This window comes from Tachyglossus aculeatus, chromosome 5, assembly GCF_015852505.1.
Source record: "Tachyglossus aculeatus isolate mTacAcu1 chromosome 5, mTacAcu1.pri, whole genome shotgun sequence".
Lineage (NCBI taxonomy): Eukaryota > Metazoa > Chordata > Mammalia > Monotremata > Tachyglossidae > Tachyglossus > Tachyglossus aculeatus.
The window spans coordinates 12,701,549-12,717,837 of NC_052070.1; the positions used below are offsets into that span (position 1 = coordinate 12,701,549).

Genomic DNA, 16,289 nt, shown 5'->3' on the forward strand with positions numbered 1-16,289 from the left:
AGCTTACAGTCTAGAGGGGAAAGCAGGCATTAATATAAATAAATTACAGATCTGGACATTAGTGGTATGGGGCTCCAGAAGCAAAGGATGCCTGATTCTGAATCCTTGTTGAATAATGGCTTCGATAATTCTATTTTCCCTTCATAAAGGGTTGGGAATCAAACGGATAAAACACACAAGAAGTCCAGCCCAACAGTCCACTCGGATTTTCTTATGATATTTTTCTATTTTAAAGTTGAACTCTCTCTTTCCTCCTCAGAAGGTCACCCTGTCCAGACTCCCTGTGAAGTCTGGATTTAGAGAATTTTCAAGCCTTCGAACTTCTCATTCAAGCTCGGAATAATGAATTTTGGATCATGGCAGCAATGTAACACAGCGAGAGAAGCTGTGGGGACTAGTGGAAAGAGTACAGGCTTGGGAGTCAGAGGAGCTGAGTTCTAATCCCTGCTCTGCCACTTGCCTGCTGTGTGACCTTGGGCGAGTCACTTAATCTCTGGGCCTCAGTCTCCTCATCTGCAAAATGGGGATTCAATGCCAGTTCTCCCTCTGATTATGAGTGTGAGCTCAATGTGGGACAGGGAATGTGTCTGCCCTATTTATCTTGTATCTACCTAGTGCTTAGTAAACGGTCGGCCCGTAGTAAGTCTTAACAGATACTATTATTATCATTATTGCTGTTATTACTCTATAATAAGAATAATAACAGGAAGAATACCTTTCTGCAGAATTTAGAGGGGCACAAGTGTCAAAAGTCCTAGTTTTTTATAAAATCTTCAGAGATTTGATGGTCCATGGAAATGTTTTAACCTAATAATGACTGTATAAATTAGAGGCTATGAAAATGCCTCATTTCTCCCTACTAAGAAAGCACTTTTGTTATGATTATTTTTGATTTACTAATTTTTCTGATTAGAGCTTTTACAGCAATTGGTTGCTCAAATGTTGACAGCCAGTTTATTCCGATGTGGTATTCGACACATCTCATTTTTCTGATCGTGTTTTTCTGGGCAATTAGATGCTCAGATGTTGACAGCCAGAGTATTCTGTTTGCCAACTTGTACTTCCCAAGTGCTTAGTACAGTGCTCTGCACACAGTAAGCACTCAATAAATACGATTGAATATGAATACGAATATTCTGTTGTAATATTTGACACTTCTCCATAGCTCAAAGAACGAATGCAACGTTCATTAGCAATTAAACCTACATAGGGACCAAACTCCAAACCAAAAGTCACATTAGAAAATTAGGATTTTGATCGAACCCTGGTGCTATCACATACCTAACCTCATGGGAAAATTATCCAAAATTGCCATTTAAAGAAGCATTAATAAGCCTCCAACCAGGCCAGGAATAATTAAAACATCCTTCTTGCTTTAAAAACTCAAACGCTTTATAAGACTCTCCCCCTCCCCCCAAAAAAAAATTCACTAAAGATATTTAGAGATAACGTTCACTTGGAGACACAAAAAGACATCAGTGCAATGTTAGTAAAAAGAATGTAAAAACGAATGCGTCAATATACAGAAAATGGATGAAATGTCTCTCGGATGTCACGGAGATGAACTACATTATCGGTGTGCCCAGTGACCTAGGTGAAAAAGGACAGAAAAGCAGAAATGAAAATTTGTGGGAATTTGTGGCTTGGACGGTGAGAGGTGGATACAGCGATGGAAACTGATGAAACGGATTGACTTTCTCAGCTCTCACCTAGATCCTTCTTCTTCTCCTCGTCTTTCAGAGTCAAGGGGGGCTCAGGATCAGACTTACATGTCCCTTCGCCGGCCACTTTCCGAGACGGTGATGATGTCGGCGGGGGCTGTTTCTTAACCTTCTCACTTACTTTACTGCTTTCCACCAGCCCTAGAGCAGCGTCCTTCTTCGGTGGAGCGGGAGATTCATCCTTACCCGTTTCACTCACTTTACCACACGGTTTATCAGAGCTACCGGGCAACGTGCGCTTGTTAGACGTAACACTGCTATCGACCAAAGCGTCTTTCTTATTGATTCTCCGGGGGGCTTCATGCATGCCTCCCTTGTAGTCTATTAGTCCAGCAGCTTTACCACTGAGTTCAGGCCACACACCTTGAGACACTCCTCCCCCTATAACGGCCAGAGAACAACAGAGACACTTTGAACGGTTATACAACACGATGCTGCCGCTACTGCACGGGACAAGATGGGAACGTCTAGAGCGCCGATACGTGAGCAATCTTAGTTTCGCAGAAAACAGAATTCTGTTGTCTTAGTAAGAGATCTGTAAAGCGAATCGCCTACACATTTTGCAGAGACGGTTCCAACTTCTCCATTAGCCAATGAAATGAAGAAATGAACATAAAAGCATGACGACGTGAATAATCTCGACTTTCTGACACATTTACGTTAGCGAGAAATAGAAGTATATACCTCTCAACCTTAATTGATGATGTCTATCAATCAATCAATCAATTGTATTTATTGAGCGCTTACTGTGTGCAGAGCACTGTACTAAGCGCTTGGGAAGTACAAGATGGCAACATATAGTGACCGATTGCTTGTTGTGTGCAGCACACTGTACTAAGCACTTGGGACAGTACAATAAACTAGGAGGGCACAATCCCTACCCACAGAGCAGGGGCAGAGGGACCCCTTTCCTCTTCTCCCATTCCATCCTGAGTTGCCCTGACTTGCTCCCTTTGTTCTTCCCTCTGCCCATCCCCACAGCACTTGTGTCCGGATCTGACATTTATTTATTTGTATTCATGTCTTTCTCCATCACTCCGCTAGACTATAAGGTCATTGTGGGCAGGGAATATGTCTATTTATTGTTGTATTGTACTCTTCCAAGAGCTTAGTATGGTGCTCTGCACACAGTAAGCACTCAATAAATACAACTGAATGAGTACGAAGCAGCGTGGCTCAGTGGGAAAAAGCCCAGTCTTTGGAGTCAGAGGTCATGGGTTCAAATCCCGGCTCTGCCAACTGTCAGCTGTGTGACTTTGGGCAAGTCACTTAACTTCTCTGGACCTCAGTTACCTCATCTGTAAAATGGGGATTAAGACTGTGAGCCCCCCCGTGGGACAACCTGATGATCTTGTAACCTCCCCAGAGCTTAGAACAGTGCTTTGCACATAGTAAGCATTTAACAAATGCTATTATTATTATTATTATTACGATCAAATGAGTGAAAGACAATAAAATAAATTTCAGTTATGGAAAGCAACTGAGTAGAGAGGACTGTGAACCCACTGTTGGGTAGGGATTGTCTCTATTTGTTGCCGAATTGTACTTTCCAAGTGCTTAGTATAGTGCTTTGCACACAATAAGCTATCAATAAATATGATTGAATAAATGAATGACTACAATAATAATAATGATGATGTTGATAACAATAATAATAATAATAACAATTGTGGTGTTCGTTAAGTGCTTACTATATGCCAAGTCCTGTACTAAATTCTGGGTAGGTAGAAAATAAGCAGTTAGGACGTAGTCACTGTCTCATTTAGGGTCATAGTTTAAAGGGCCAGGAGAATAGATATACTTACGCCATTTTCACAGATGAGGCCCAGAGAGGTTAAGTGTCTAGCCTGAGGTCACTCAGTAGGCAAGTGGCAGAGTCAGAATTGATATATGGAGACTGGGCAAAATTAAACAGAAGTTAATGAAAGCTAGTCATTTTTTCCTTTTAGCTTTAGTTTTATTTTATACCACGACATATCTTCAGATGACCAGTCTTTTAGACTGTGAGCCCACTGTTGGGTAGGGACTGTCTCTATATGTTGCCAACTTGTATTTCCCAAGCGCTTAGTACAGTGTACACAGTAAGCGCTCAATAAATACGATTGATGATGATGATGACCTGTTTTCCAGTCCTGCTGAACTGCCTGGATTCCTCACCTATTTGACCAGAGGTTGAGAGGTATATCACGTTCATGCAGATCAGATTAGGACATCAAAAACATGACATCCGTTACCGTCAGATAAGTTTTTAGTCATTTTATTATCCAAAAAGGAAGTGACAAAACAGGAATGATTCAGCAACTACATGTAACACTGAGTTTTAGGAGAGCTGCAGCAAAGCACATGGGGACTGTTAATGAATTAGAAAACGGTTCAGGCCCTGGGGCTGATGAGATGGCCTTGAGGCAAAGCAGGGCGGGTTACCCGGTCATAAAATCTGACTGGTCTTCCACATCCCAGGATGAATAAGATGTTAGAATGGATTGTCAGACGGGGGTTCATGAGAAACACCTGAAGAGGCTTGGGTGGTGAGGATGAGAAACCTAAGGATGCACTGAAATAGACTGAGGAACTGTGAAATGAGAGTCGTGGAGTGTTAGGAATCACCTAGAAAAGACCATGATCTGTCAAGGGACCGTACGACAACATTAGAAACTTCAAACATCATTTCTTGGAAAAGTAAAACAATCCTATCAAGGACAAAAAATGAATTTTTTTTGGCATTACTTTTAGGTCATCAGAAACCTTACCGATGGCAGCCTTAACTTGGATAGCTTCTGAGTCCTGTGAATATTCACTCAGTCCAGCCGCATTTACCGCTCTGATTCGGAAAATGTAATTTTGGCCGGTGAGGAGTCCGTGACAAGTAAACCTAAGGAGAAAAGAAGAGTGAAGTCCTTTGAAAAAAAAAATCCTGTAGGAAAAAATTCCAAGCAGCAAGGACATCTTCTAGACTGTGAGCCCACTGTTGGGTAGGGACTGTCTCTATATGTTGCCAACTTGTACTTCCCAAGCGCTTAGTACAGTACTCTGCACACAGTAAGTGCTCAATAAATACAATTGATTGATTGATTGATTGATTGATTGATTGATCTAGCCTAGTGCTTTTAGCTACAGGGAAGAAATGATTTAAACAATTTAAAAAAGGTTTATATTCAAGGTAGGGAAGGCAGACAGGTTGTTTCCTATGCTGGATGTGAAGAGCTGGCTTCATTAAAGACCTGTATTCATATAGAGAAATGAACTGCAGCTAATTTTGGGCAGGGAATGTGTCTAGCAACTCTGTTATATCATTCAATTGTATTTATTGAGCGCTTACTGTATGCAGAGCACTGTACTAAGTGCTTGGGAAGTACAAGTTGGCAACATATAGAGATGGTCCCTACCCAACAGTGGGCTCACGTGTTATATCGTACTCTCCCAAGCTCTTAGTACAGTGCTCTGCACTCAGCAAGCACTCAATAAGTACTATTGATTGATTGATTGACTCTTGCCCTGACCTACATGTTGTAGTCTAAATGGGATTCTGTTTGATCCCATTAAACAAAAGTCCCTGAAACTCAAAGTACATGTCTTGTGCTGTCGAGTCGTCTACGACCCATAGCGACGCCACAGACACATCTCTCCCAGGACGCCCCACTCTCCATCTGCAATCATTCCGGTGGTGGAACCAGGGAGTTTTCTTGCTAAAAATCTGGAAATAGTTGACCATTGCCTCCTTCCACGCAGTCAACTCGAGTCTCCTTCCTCCACCCTCTCCCATGCTGGTGCTGCCCAGCATAGAGGAGTTTTGACTCATCGCAGATTGCCTTCCTCTCGCTAGTCACTGGCCAAGCTAGGGATGGAATGGGTAGGCCTCTGCTTGACTCTCCCTCCCATAGTCGAGACTGGTAAAGTATCGGAAACTCTCCAGGTGCCACCCTGAGAGGGGCAAAGTACATTCAGTAACAAGAAATCAGGGAAAATATTTCTTGGAAGAAACAACTGGACATTTTCTGTTTCAAATCACTGTTTCTACTCTCATTTGGCTCCCTTTTCTTGGTTACCTGCATCACCAGATTGAATCTAAAGCCATTTGGCTACTATAAATTAACAGTACAATCAGTTGCTGGGCTTGCAGCCAATAGTCATGCTCTGGGAAAGTCCTACTAAGGGCTGAAAAAATGATGACAAAATACGGATTTCAGAATTATTGCTTCAATTTAGTGCTTTAGAAATGCCGATATGTCACGATTATATCTGTTGCTATTTTTAGTCTATTTTTAGACTGTGAGCCCACTGTTGGGTAGGGACTGTCTCTATGTGTTGCCAACTTGTACTTCCCAAGCACTTAGTACAGTGCTCTGCACACAGTAAGCACTCAATAAATACGATTGATTGATTGATTGATTGTTGCTCCGACATTTACATTAGAACATTGGTAATGAGCAATAGGTCAATGGACAATTTTACACGTATAATATCTTGCACTCTAATATAACTATGAACAGCTGCATCAAGAATTACTCTAGCATTTTCCACTGACATTATGGTCCATAAAATTGCAGGCAAAACAGCTGGCTGCTAATGACATATTACTAATGGGGATATCAGCAGTGTCAAATATTTATTGCAGGCACTTGAGAAATCAGTCATTCAATCTTTCAAGGGGGAGAATCAGTCAGTGGTATTTACTGAGCGCTAACTGCATTCATTCATTCATTCAACCATATTTATGGAGCACTTACTCTGTGCAGAGCACTGTACTAAGCACTTAGAAAGTACAATTCAGCAACAGAGACAATCGCTACCTAATAGCGGGCTTGGCACTAGGCTATACACTTGGGAAAGGATGATAGAATAGAGTTGGTAAAGATCAGAGAAGCAGCGTGGCTCAGTGGAAAGAGCCTGGGCTTGGGAGCCAGAGGTCATGGGTTCGTATCCCAGCTCTGCCACTTGTCAGCTGTGTGACTTTGGACAAGTCACTTCACTTCTCTGGGCCTCAGTTCCCTCATCTGTAAAATGGGGCTGAAGACTGTGAGCCCCACGTGGGACAACCTGATCACCTTGTATCCCCCGCCAGCGCTTAGAACAGTGCTTTGCACATAGTAAGCATTTAACAAATGCCATTATTATTATTATTATTGTTATTAAGATCCCTGCCTCGCAAGGTGCTTATGGTCTAAAGAGGCAGACATTAAAAGAAATTATAAAGAGAGGAAATTGCAGGGTATAAGGATATGTACCTAAGTACTGTGGGGCTGGGTGTGGGGTGAATATCAAGTTTTTAAGGAGAACAGATCCAAGTAATAATAATAATAATGGTATTTGTTAAGTGCTTTTTATGTGCCAAGCACTTTTCTAAATGCTGGGGTAGATACAAGGTAATCAAGTTGTCCCACATGGGGCTCACAGTCTCAATCACCAATAGACAGATGAGGTAACTGAGGCATAGAGAAGTGAAGTGACTTGCCCAAGGTCACACAATGACAAGTGGCAGGGCTGGGACTAGAACCCACGACCTCTGACTCCCAAGCCCGGGCTCTTTCCACTAAACCTCACTGCTTCTGTACTCATTCATTCATTCACTCATTCATTCAATCATATTCAATGTTTACTATGTGCAGAGCACTGTACTAAGTGCTTGGAAAGTACAATTCAGCAACTAATAGAGACAATCCCTACCCAACAACAGGCTCACAATCTAGGTGACACAAGAGGGAGAGGGATCATCGTCATATGATCTCATACGATTTCTTCATAAAGTCCCCACTTTCTCCAGTTTGTCTTTGATTATAATATTCTGCAATGTGCCTCTACTTACATATTCACGCATGATGGGGCCTACTGAATCCAATCAAGGCCAATAATTGTTTTAAAAATGATAATGAACTTGCCTCTGAGTCTGTACCTGTGGCAGAGACACTCTTGGGAACGGTACAATAATGATGGCATTTATTAAGCGCTTACTATGTACAAAGCCCTGTTCTAAGCGCTGGGAAGGTTACAAGGTGATCAGGTTGTCCCACAGAGGGCTCACAGTCTTAATCCCCATTTTACAGATGAGGGAACTGAGGCACAGAGAAGTTAAGTGACTTGCCCAAAGTCACACATCATCATCATCATCAATCGTATTTATTGAGTGCTTACTGTGTGCAGAGCACTGTACTAAGCGCTTGGGAAGTACAAGTTGGCAACATATAGAGACAGTCCCTACCCAACAGTGGGCTCACAGTCTAAAAGGGGGAGACAGAGAACAAAACCAAACATACTAACAAAATAAAATAAATAGAAGAAATAGCTGGCAATTGGCAGAGCCGGGATTTGAACCTGCGACCTCTGACTCCAAAGCCCTCCAAACTGTATGAGGGTTCTGTTGACTTTCTCCCTGATTATCCACTTCAACTAGGCATAAGCGCTTAGTACAGTGTTCTCATCAGTAGCAGCAGTCATCAGACGTATTTACTGAGCACTTACTGTGTGCAGAGCACTGTACTAAGCACTTGGGAAACTACGATACTACAGAGTTGGTAGACACATTCTCTGCCTACAGCGAGTTTACAGACTTGAGGGGGAGACAGATATTAAGATAAATAATTTATAATATGTAATTTACATATATGTACGTACGTAGACTGTGAGCCCACTGTTGGGTAGGGACTGTCTCTATATATTGCCAATTTGTACTTCCCAAGCGCTTAGTACAGTGCTCTGCACATAGTAAGCGCTCAATAAATATGATTGATGATGATGATGATGCTGTGGGGCTCATCTCAAAAGTCCAAGTGCGCGGATGATATGGACGGGAGAGGGAACTGAGGCAAATAGGGCTTGGTCCGGGGGAGGGATTTCCAAGCTAGAGGAAGAATGTGGGATAGGGGTCGGCGGAGAGATAGACAAAATGGGGCTCAGTAAGTTCTGCACACAGAAGCATCGTGGCCTAGTGCACAGACCTGGGAAGCAGAAGGACCTGGGTTCTAATCCTGACTCTGCCACTTTCATTCATTCAATTATATTTATTGAGCGCTTACTTTGTGCAGAGCACTGTACTAAGCACTTGAAAAATACAATTCAGCAACAGATAGAGACAATCGCTACCCAACGGGCTCACAGTCTAGAAAGGGGTGACAGACAACAAAACAAGAGAAAGTGAGTGGACAGGCATCAATTGCAAATCTGCCATGAGATCTTGAGCAAGTCACTTCCCTTTTCTGGGCCTCCGTTACTTTATCGGTAAAATGAGGATTCAGGCTGTGAGCCCCATGTAGGACAGGGGCTGCGTCCAACCCGATTTTCTTGTATCATTCATTCATTGTCATATTTGTTGAGCACTTACTGTGTGCAGAGCACTGTACTAAGCGCTTGGGAAGTACAAGTTGACAACATATAGAGACGGTCCCTACCCAACAACGGGCTCACAGCCTAGAAGGGGGAGACAGACAAAAAAAACAAAACATGTGGACAGGTGTCAAGTCATCAGGATAAATAGAAGCAAAGCCAGATGCACATCATTAACAAAATAAATAGAATAGTAAATATGTACAAGTAAAATAAATAGAGGAATAAATCTGTACAAACATATATACAGGTGCTGTGGGGAGGGGAAGGAGGTAGGGCGGGGGGGATGAGGAGGGGACTCAGTCTGTTTCCACCCAAGTGCTTAGTACAGTGGCTGGCACAGAGTAAACGCTTAACAAATACCACAATTCTTCTTCTTCAACTTCTTCTGCACGTAATAAGTGCTCAGTAAATAGCATTGATTGATTGACAGGCCATAATCTATGGTCCTCATCCCTCTCAATGTGGCTTTCAGAGCTCCTGGGTTCAAAGGTTAGAGGGGAGTGGAAATTTATGTACTTATATAAATGTGCCTCCCTCTTCATCCTACCAAGCTAGCCTTCTCATTGGGCTTCATTCTTCACTCTCTGGCCTCTAACCCCTTGCTGCACCTTGTATCTACCCAGCGCTTAGAACAGTGCTTGGCACATAGTAAGTGCTTAACGAAAACCATTATTATTATTATAATTGCTCACGCCTTTTTCCCTTCCTGACATCACCCCCTTCCAAATCCACCTAAGCACAACTCTCCCCACCTTCCAAGTCCGCCTGAAATCCCATCTTCTCCAGATTACGCACCATAGGTCCCTCTCTCCATCCTACTTCACCTCGCTGATCACTTACCGTGATCCAACCCGTTCACTGAGTCAATCGATGACATTTATTGAGCACTTACTGTGTGTTGGGCACTGTACTAAGCACTTGGGAGAGTACAATATAGCAATATAACAGACACATTCTCTGCCCACGATGAGCGTAAAGTCTAAACATTAATATAAATAAATTACAGAAGCAGCGTGGCTCAGTGGAAAGAGCCTGGGCTTTGGAGTCAGAGGTCATGAGTTCAAATCCTGGGTCCGCCAATTGTCAGCTGTGTGACTTTGGGCAAGTCACTTAACTTCTCTGTGCTTCAGTTCCCTCATCCATAAAATGGGGATTAAGACTGTGAGCCCCCCGTGGGACAACCTGATCACCTTGTAACCTCCCCAGTGCTTAGAACAGTGCTTTGCACATAGTAAGTGCTTAATAAATGCCATTATTATTATTATTATTCTTAGTGGGTAGAGCATGGGCCCAGGAGCCAGAGGACGTGGATTCTAATCCCAGCTCTGCCACATATCTGCTATGTGACCTTGGCAAGTCACTGCACTTCTTTGAGCCTCTTTAAAATGGGGATCAAAATTAGGACCCCCATGTGGGACACAGACTGGGTACAAACTGATTACCCTAACCACCCCAGAGCTTAGTACAGTGTCTGGCACATAGTAAATGCTTCATGCTGCTGCCCAGATTATCTTTGTCCAGAAACACTCTGGGCATATTACTCCCCTACTCAAAAATCTCCAGTGGCTACCAATCAATCTGCGCATCAGGCAGAAACTCCTCACCCTGGGCTTCAAGGCTGTCCATCCCCTCGCCCCCTCCTACCTCACCTCCCTTCTCTCCTTCTCCAGCCCAGCCTGCACCCTCCGCTCCTCCGCCGCTAATCTCCTCACCGTACCTCGTTCTCGCCTGTCCCGCCATCGACCCCTGGCCCACATCATCCCTCGGGCCTGGAATGTCCTCCCTCTGCCCATCCGCCAAGCTAGCTCTCTTCCTCCCTTCAAGGCCCTGCTGAGAGCTCACCTCCTCCAGGAGGCCTTCCCAGACTGAGCCCCTTCCTTCCTCTCCCCCTCGTCCCCCTCTTCATCCCCCCCATCTTACCTCCTTCCCTTCCCCACAGCACCTGTATATATGTATATATGTTTGTACATATTTATTACTCTATTTATTTATTTATTTTACTTGTACATATCTATTCTATTTATTTTATTTTGTTAGTATGTTTGGTTTTGTTCTCTGTCTCCCCCTTTTAGACTGTGAGCCCACTGTTGGGTAGGGACTGTCTCTATATATTGCCAATTTGTACTTCCCAAGCGCTTAGTACAGTGCTCTGCACATAGTAAGCGCTCAATAAATACAATTGATGATGATGATGAAGTGCTTAACAAATGTCATTATTATTATCATTATTATTATATATACATGTGTGCTGTGGGGCTGGGGGCGATGAATAAATAAATAAATATATAACTCTACCTCTTTTACACCCACCTACTACCCGTCCTGCGGTTTCATCTATCCTGCCACTGACCCCTTACCCACATTCTCTCACAGGCCTGAGACTTTCCCCTTCCAATTCCAATTCCAATGGAGAAGCAGCGCGGCTCAGTGGAAAGAGCACAGGCTTTGAAGTCATAGGGTATGGGTTCAAATCCTGGCTCCGCCGCTTTTCAGCTGTGTGACTTTGGGCAAGTCACCTAACTTCTCTGTGCCTCAGTTACCTCATCTGCAAAATGGGGATGAAGACTGTGAGCCCCATGTGGGACAACCTGATCACCTTGTAACCTCCCCTGCACTTAGAACAGTGCTTTGCACATAGTAAGCACTTAATAAATGCCATCATTATAATTATTATTATTCAACAGTCCACCACCCTACCCACCTTCAAAACTCTCCAAAAATCACATCTACTAAGAATAAAAATAATTATAATTATGGTATTTGTTAAGCGCTTATTATGTGCCAAGCACTATTCAAAGCACTGGGGTAGATACAAGGCAATCAGGTTGTCCCACGGGGGGCTCACAGTCTTAATCCCTATTTTACGGGTGAGGTAACTGAGGCCCAGAGAAGTGAAGTTACTTGCCCAGAGTCACACAGCTGACAAGTGGCGAAGCCAGGATTAGAACCCATGACTCTGACTCCAAAGCCCATGCTCTTTCCAGTAAGCCATACTGCTTACCTCCTTCAGGAGGCCTTCCTTGATGAAGCCCTTTATTTCTCTTATCCGCCCTCCCCTCTGCATCAACTATGCACTTGGCCATGGACCCCTTAAACACTTTGAAACTCAGCCCAGTCCCACAGTACCCTTGTAAATATTCTTATAAGCTACTATTTCCCCTAATCTATTTTAATGTCTGCTCCTACTATTTCCCCTAATCCATTTTAATGTCTGCTCCCCTTGAGGGCTGTAAGCTTCTCGTGGGCAGGGATTGTGTCTACCAACACTGTAGTTCTGTACTTCCCCAAACGCTTAGTACGGTGCTTTGCAGACAGAAAGTGCTCCATAAATACCACTGATTGATCGATTGATTCATTCAACAGCTGCCATTTGTGCTTATACTCATTTGCCTTAAGCAGTCGTGCATATTCTCGACTTCCATTAGTTTACACTTATTCATCTATTTATCCTTCCATACTTTAGCCAAAAATGGCCCTAGTGTTTTGTGACTGGTTTGTGTTTAGTCTTTGTTATTAGACATATGCATATATGTTTGTACAGATTTATTTCTCTATTTATTTTACTTGTACATATTTGCTATTCTATTTATTTTGTTAATGATGGGCATCTAGCTTTACTTCTGTTTATTCTGATGACTTGACACCTGTCCACATGTTTTGTTTTGTCGTCTGTCTCCCCCTTCTAGACTGTGAGCCCATTGTTGAGTAGGGACTGTCTCTATATGTTGCCAACTTGTACTTCCCAAGCGCTTAGTACAGTGCTCTGCACACAGTATGCGCTCAATAAATGCGATTGAATGAATGAATGAATGAATCTAGCTTTACTTCTATTTATTCTGATGACTTGACACCTGTCCACATGCTTTGTTTTGTCATCTGTCTCCCCCTTCTAGACTGTGAACCCATTGTTGAGTAGGGACTGTCTCTATATGTTGCCAACTTGTACTTCCCAAGCGCTTAGTACAGTGCTCTGCACACAGTAAGTGCTCAATAAATATGATTGAATGAATGAATGAATTAATTAGACAGTAAGCTCTTTGAGGTCAGAGGTGATGCCTCTGACATAACAGTACTCTCCCAAGTGTTTAGTAGTGTCCTTTCCACTGTAGTTTTTTTTAAAATGGTATTTGTTAAGTGCTTACTATGTGCTAGGCACTTACTAAGATTGTGAGCCCCATAAGGGACAGGAACCATGTCTAATTCTCTCTCAGCACTAAGTATAGCATTCTGCACGCAGTAAGTGCTTAATAAATACGACTTGTCATCTTATGCTTTTGAGTCGTGTCCAACCGATAGTGACGCCATGGACACATGTCTCCCAGAGCGTCCCACCTCCATCTGTAATCATTCTGGTAGTGGATCCAGAGAGTTTTCTTGGTGAAAATATGAAAGCGATTTACCATTGCCTATTTCTGCACAGTAAACATGAGTATCCACCCTTTACTCTCTCTCGTGTTGCTGCTGCCCAGCAGAGGTGAGTTTTGACTTGTAGCAGATTGCCTTCCACTCACTAGCCACTTTCCAAGCTAGGAAGGGAATGGATTTGCCTCTGCTTGACTCTCTTTCCCCTAGTCGAGACTGGTAGAGGACTTGAAACTCTTCAGGTGCGACCCTGAGAGGTAACTTTTACTATTACTAAATACTATTATTCCTAAGCCCTGGGGCAGATACAAGCTAATCAGGTTGGACATGGTTCATGTCCCACAGGGGGCCTCCCCATTTGCAGATAAGATAACTGAGGCCCAGAGAAGTGGAGTGACTTGCCCAAGGTTAGACGGCACTCAAGTGGTGGAGCCGGATCTAGAATCCAGATCCTTCTGACTCCCGGGCCTTTGCTCTATCCACTAGGCCACACTGCTTATCTAGGTGCTCAATAATCCAATTAACTGATAGTCTGGTAGAATGATTGCTACTGTCCATGGATAAGCTAGATTCGTTGTTCCATCAGACACATAGAGACTCTCAATCATGTGGGATAATATTAATAATAATAAGTTCCTATTTTGTGGCGAGCACTGTTCTAAGTGCTGGGGTAGAGACAAGGTCATCAGGTTGGACTCAGTCACTGCCCCACATGGGGCTCACAGTCTTAATCCCCATTTTCTAGATGAGGAAACTGAGGCCCAGAGGAGTGAAGTGACTTCCAAAGTCACATGGCAGACAAGTGGCAGAGCAGAATTAGAACCCAGGTCCGTCTGGCTCCTAGGCCCGAGCTCTATCCATTAAGCCACGCCGGCTGTTCCTTAGCTCGGTCTCATCTGAGATCAGGCCGAAACCCAAGAGGGGCTCCTTTCTCCCACTCGCTTCTGCATCGCCCTGACTTGTTCTCTTTGTTCTTCCCCCCTTCCTAGTCCCACAGCACTTATGTATATAGCCGTCATTTATTTCTTTATATTAATGTCTGTCTCCCCCTCCGAGACTGTAAGATCGTGTGGGTGGGGAATGTGTCTGATAACTGTTGTATTGTACCATCCCAAGCGCTTGGTACAGTGCTCTGCACACAGTAAGCGTTCAATAAATGCAAGTGAATGAATGAGAGGTGTGGTATCCAATACATCCTCTCCCCCACCTCGTCTTTCACGTCTGTTACCTTGGGCCTTTCACAGGGTTGTTGTTACAAGGCTCCCACTGGCCCGATCCAACGATACTTGATTCTATGTAGTAGCCAGCCAGCTCTTTAGCGTCTTTGGATTCTTCCCAAGAAATAACCACTGAGGTATCTGTATTCCGGCTTGGAATTAATCGGCCAGGGGCTTTGGGTATATCTGAGAAGGGAAAAACAGATTTGTGTTCAAGATCAATGTTTGCCTTTCATAAGCAAAGCAATTGAATTTTAAGCAGGAGCAGGGACAACAGGTTTGAGCTATGTGAAAGTATAGAATCCCCCTGTGGTTGTGCATAGATTCAGCTGAATGAATGAAACGCTGAATGAATCAGTGAGAGAAAGGTGCTGCTTTTCCCTACTTCAAATTGGCTAAAAATATTTTTTTTTTCCAAAGGTGTCATTGACTTCAATAAGCAGCAGCAATGACAGTAATGCAAAGCAAATCCACATGACTGTTTTTAAGTTCTTCCATCAAGAATCCAGTTTTTGCATTAGGGGCCTTTTAATGTATTCCTGGAATGTTGTTTATTATTTAATAATAATTAATAATAATTATAATTTGCCAATTTGTTAATAATAATTTATTAATTTGTATGGTTTTACAAATATTCTTTCCATGTATATATTGCTATCTTGAAAAAATGAGTGTCTCTAAGCAAGGAAAATCATTCCCACTAAAGGCAGAGAGCGCAGGTCACATTGGACAAATCAAACAGCGAGTAGATGCGTGGGATAAGAGAATATTATAGAAAATGCATGGGATTTTTTTCCCATAAATTGTTTTTTGAAGCCACATAGGGCCCAGGAATCAGCCTGGTTATCCCCAAGAAAAAAAACGGAAACAGAAATTTGGTTAAAAGCATTGGGATTAGGGACATTCAAGTATGATAACACCAGTGAAGGGCTCAGAAAACAGTTTCACCTCAAATGAGGTTTTTCAACTTAATTAATAAAAAGAGATTGTTTCCACTGTTATTGCTAACAATGAGTCAGATCCTCCACAGGTCTAAATGACTTCCTGGAAGTGTGTTAAACTCTTGGAAAGGTCCAGTTAATCTTCCAGACCCCTGGGAGAAAGCAGTATAATAGGAAGGCGAAGGACCCTATATTTTTGTGAACGGTTTATGTGCTTCTCACAAGGAAGGCGAGAGCCTGTGACCTGTAGCATGAACTACGCCCTTGTATAGAGAAAGACAGAGTTCAAGGAAAATGGGAGAACTGGAAACGAGACGAACAATCAATCAATCGTATTTATTGAGCGCTTACTGTGTGCAGAGCACTGGACTAAGCGCTTGACTAAGAGTCAAGGCGTCTGACTAAATTCTTACCCAGTTTGTCGCCCACGACGGTGACTTCTGTTGCCTCTGAAGGCTCACCAACTCCCGCTGAATTGGAACAGCGAACTCGGAAACGGTAAGATTTTCCTTCAGCCAAATCAAACAGAGCTAAGCGGGGAGATTTTATGGGGATATCTGTGTTCACTCTCTGCCAGTTTTCGGTGTCAGCGTCACACTGCAATGGATCAACGTGCAGCGTTTAGAGTAGTAGAAACCAAAAATCGGAGACAGCCAGCCGGCTTCTGCCTCACCACACATTTCCACGGATCACCAACCTTTTAGTTAACTCTTTGGTGAGGGACACGA

General features: G+C 43.1%; 1 protein-coding gene across 1 annotated transcript in view; it reads right to left on the reverse strand.

Annotated features, from left to right (window-relative positions):
- Positions 1 to 16,289, reverse strand: part of MYOM1 (myomesin 1) — a 215,926-nt gene that overhangs the window by 82,463 nt on the left and 117,174 nt on the right. Inside the window, exons 15-18 of the mRNA XM_038746922.1 lie at positions 15,975 to 16,158; positions 14,632 to 14,806; positions 4,472 to 4,593; positions 1,710 to 2,102 (exon numbers count right to left, since the gene is read on the reverse strand). Coding sequence (XP_038602850.1) covers positions 1,710 to 2,102; positions 4,472 to 4,593; positions 14,632 to 14,806; positions 15,975 to 16,158 — 874 coding nt within the window. The remainder of the gene's footprint in view (positions 1 to 1,709; positions 2,103 to 4,471; positions 4,594 to 14,631; positions 14,807 to 15,974; positions 16,159 to 16,289) is intronic.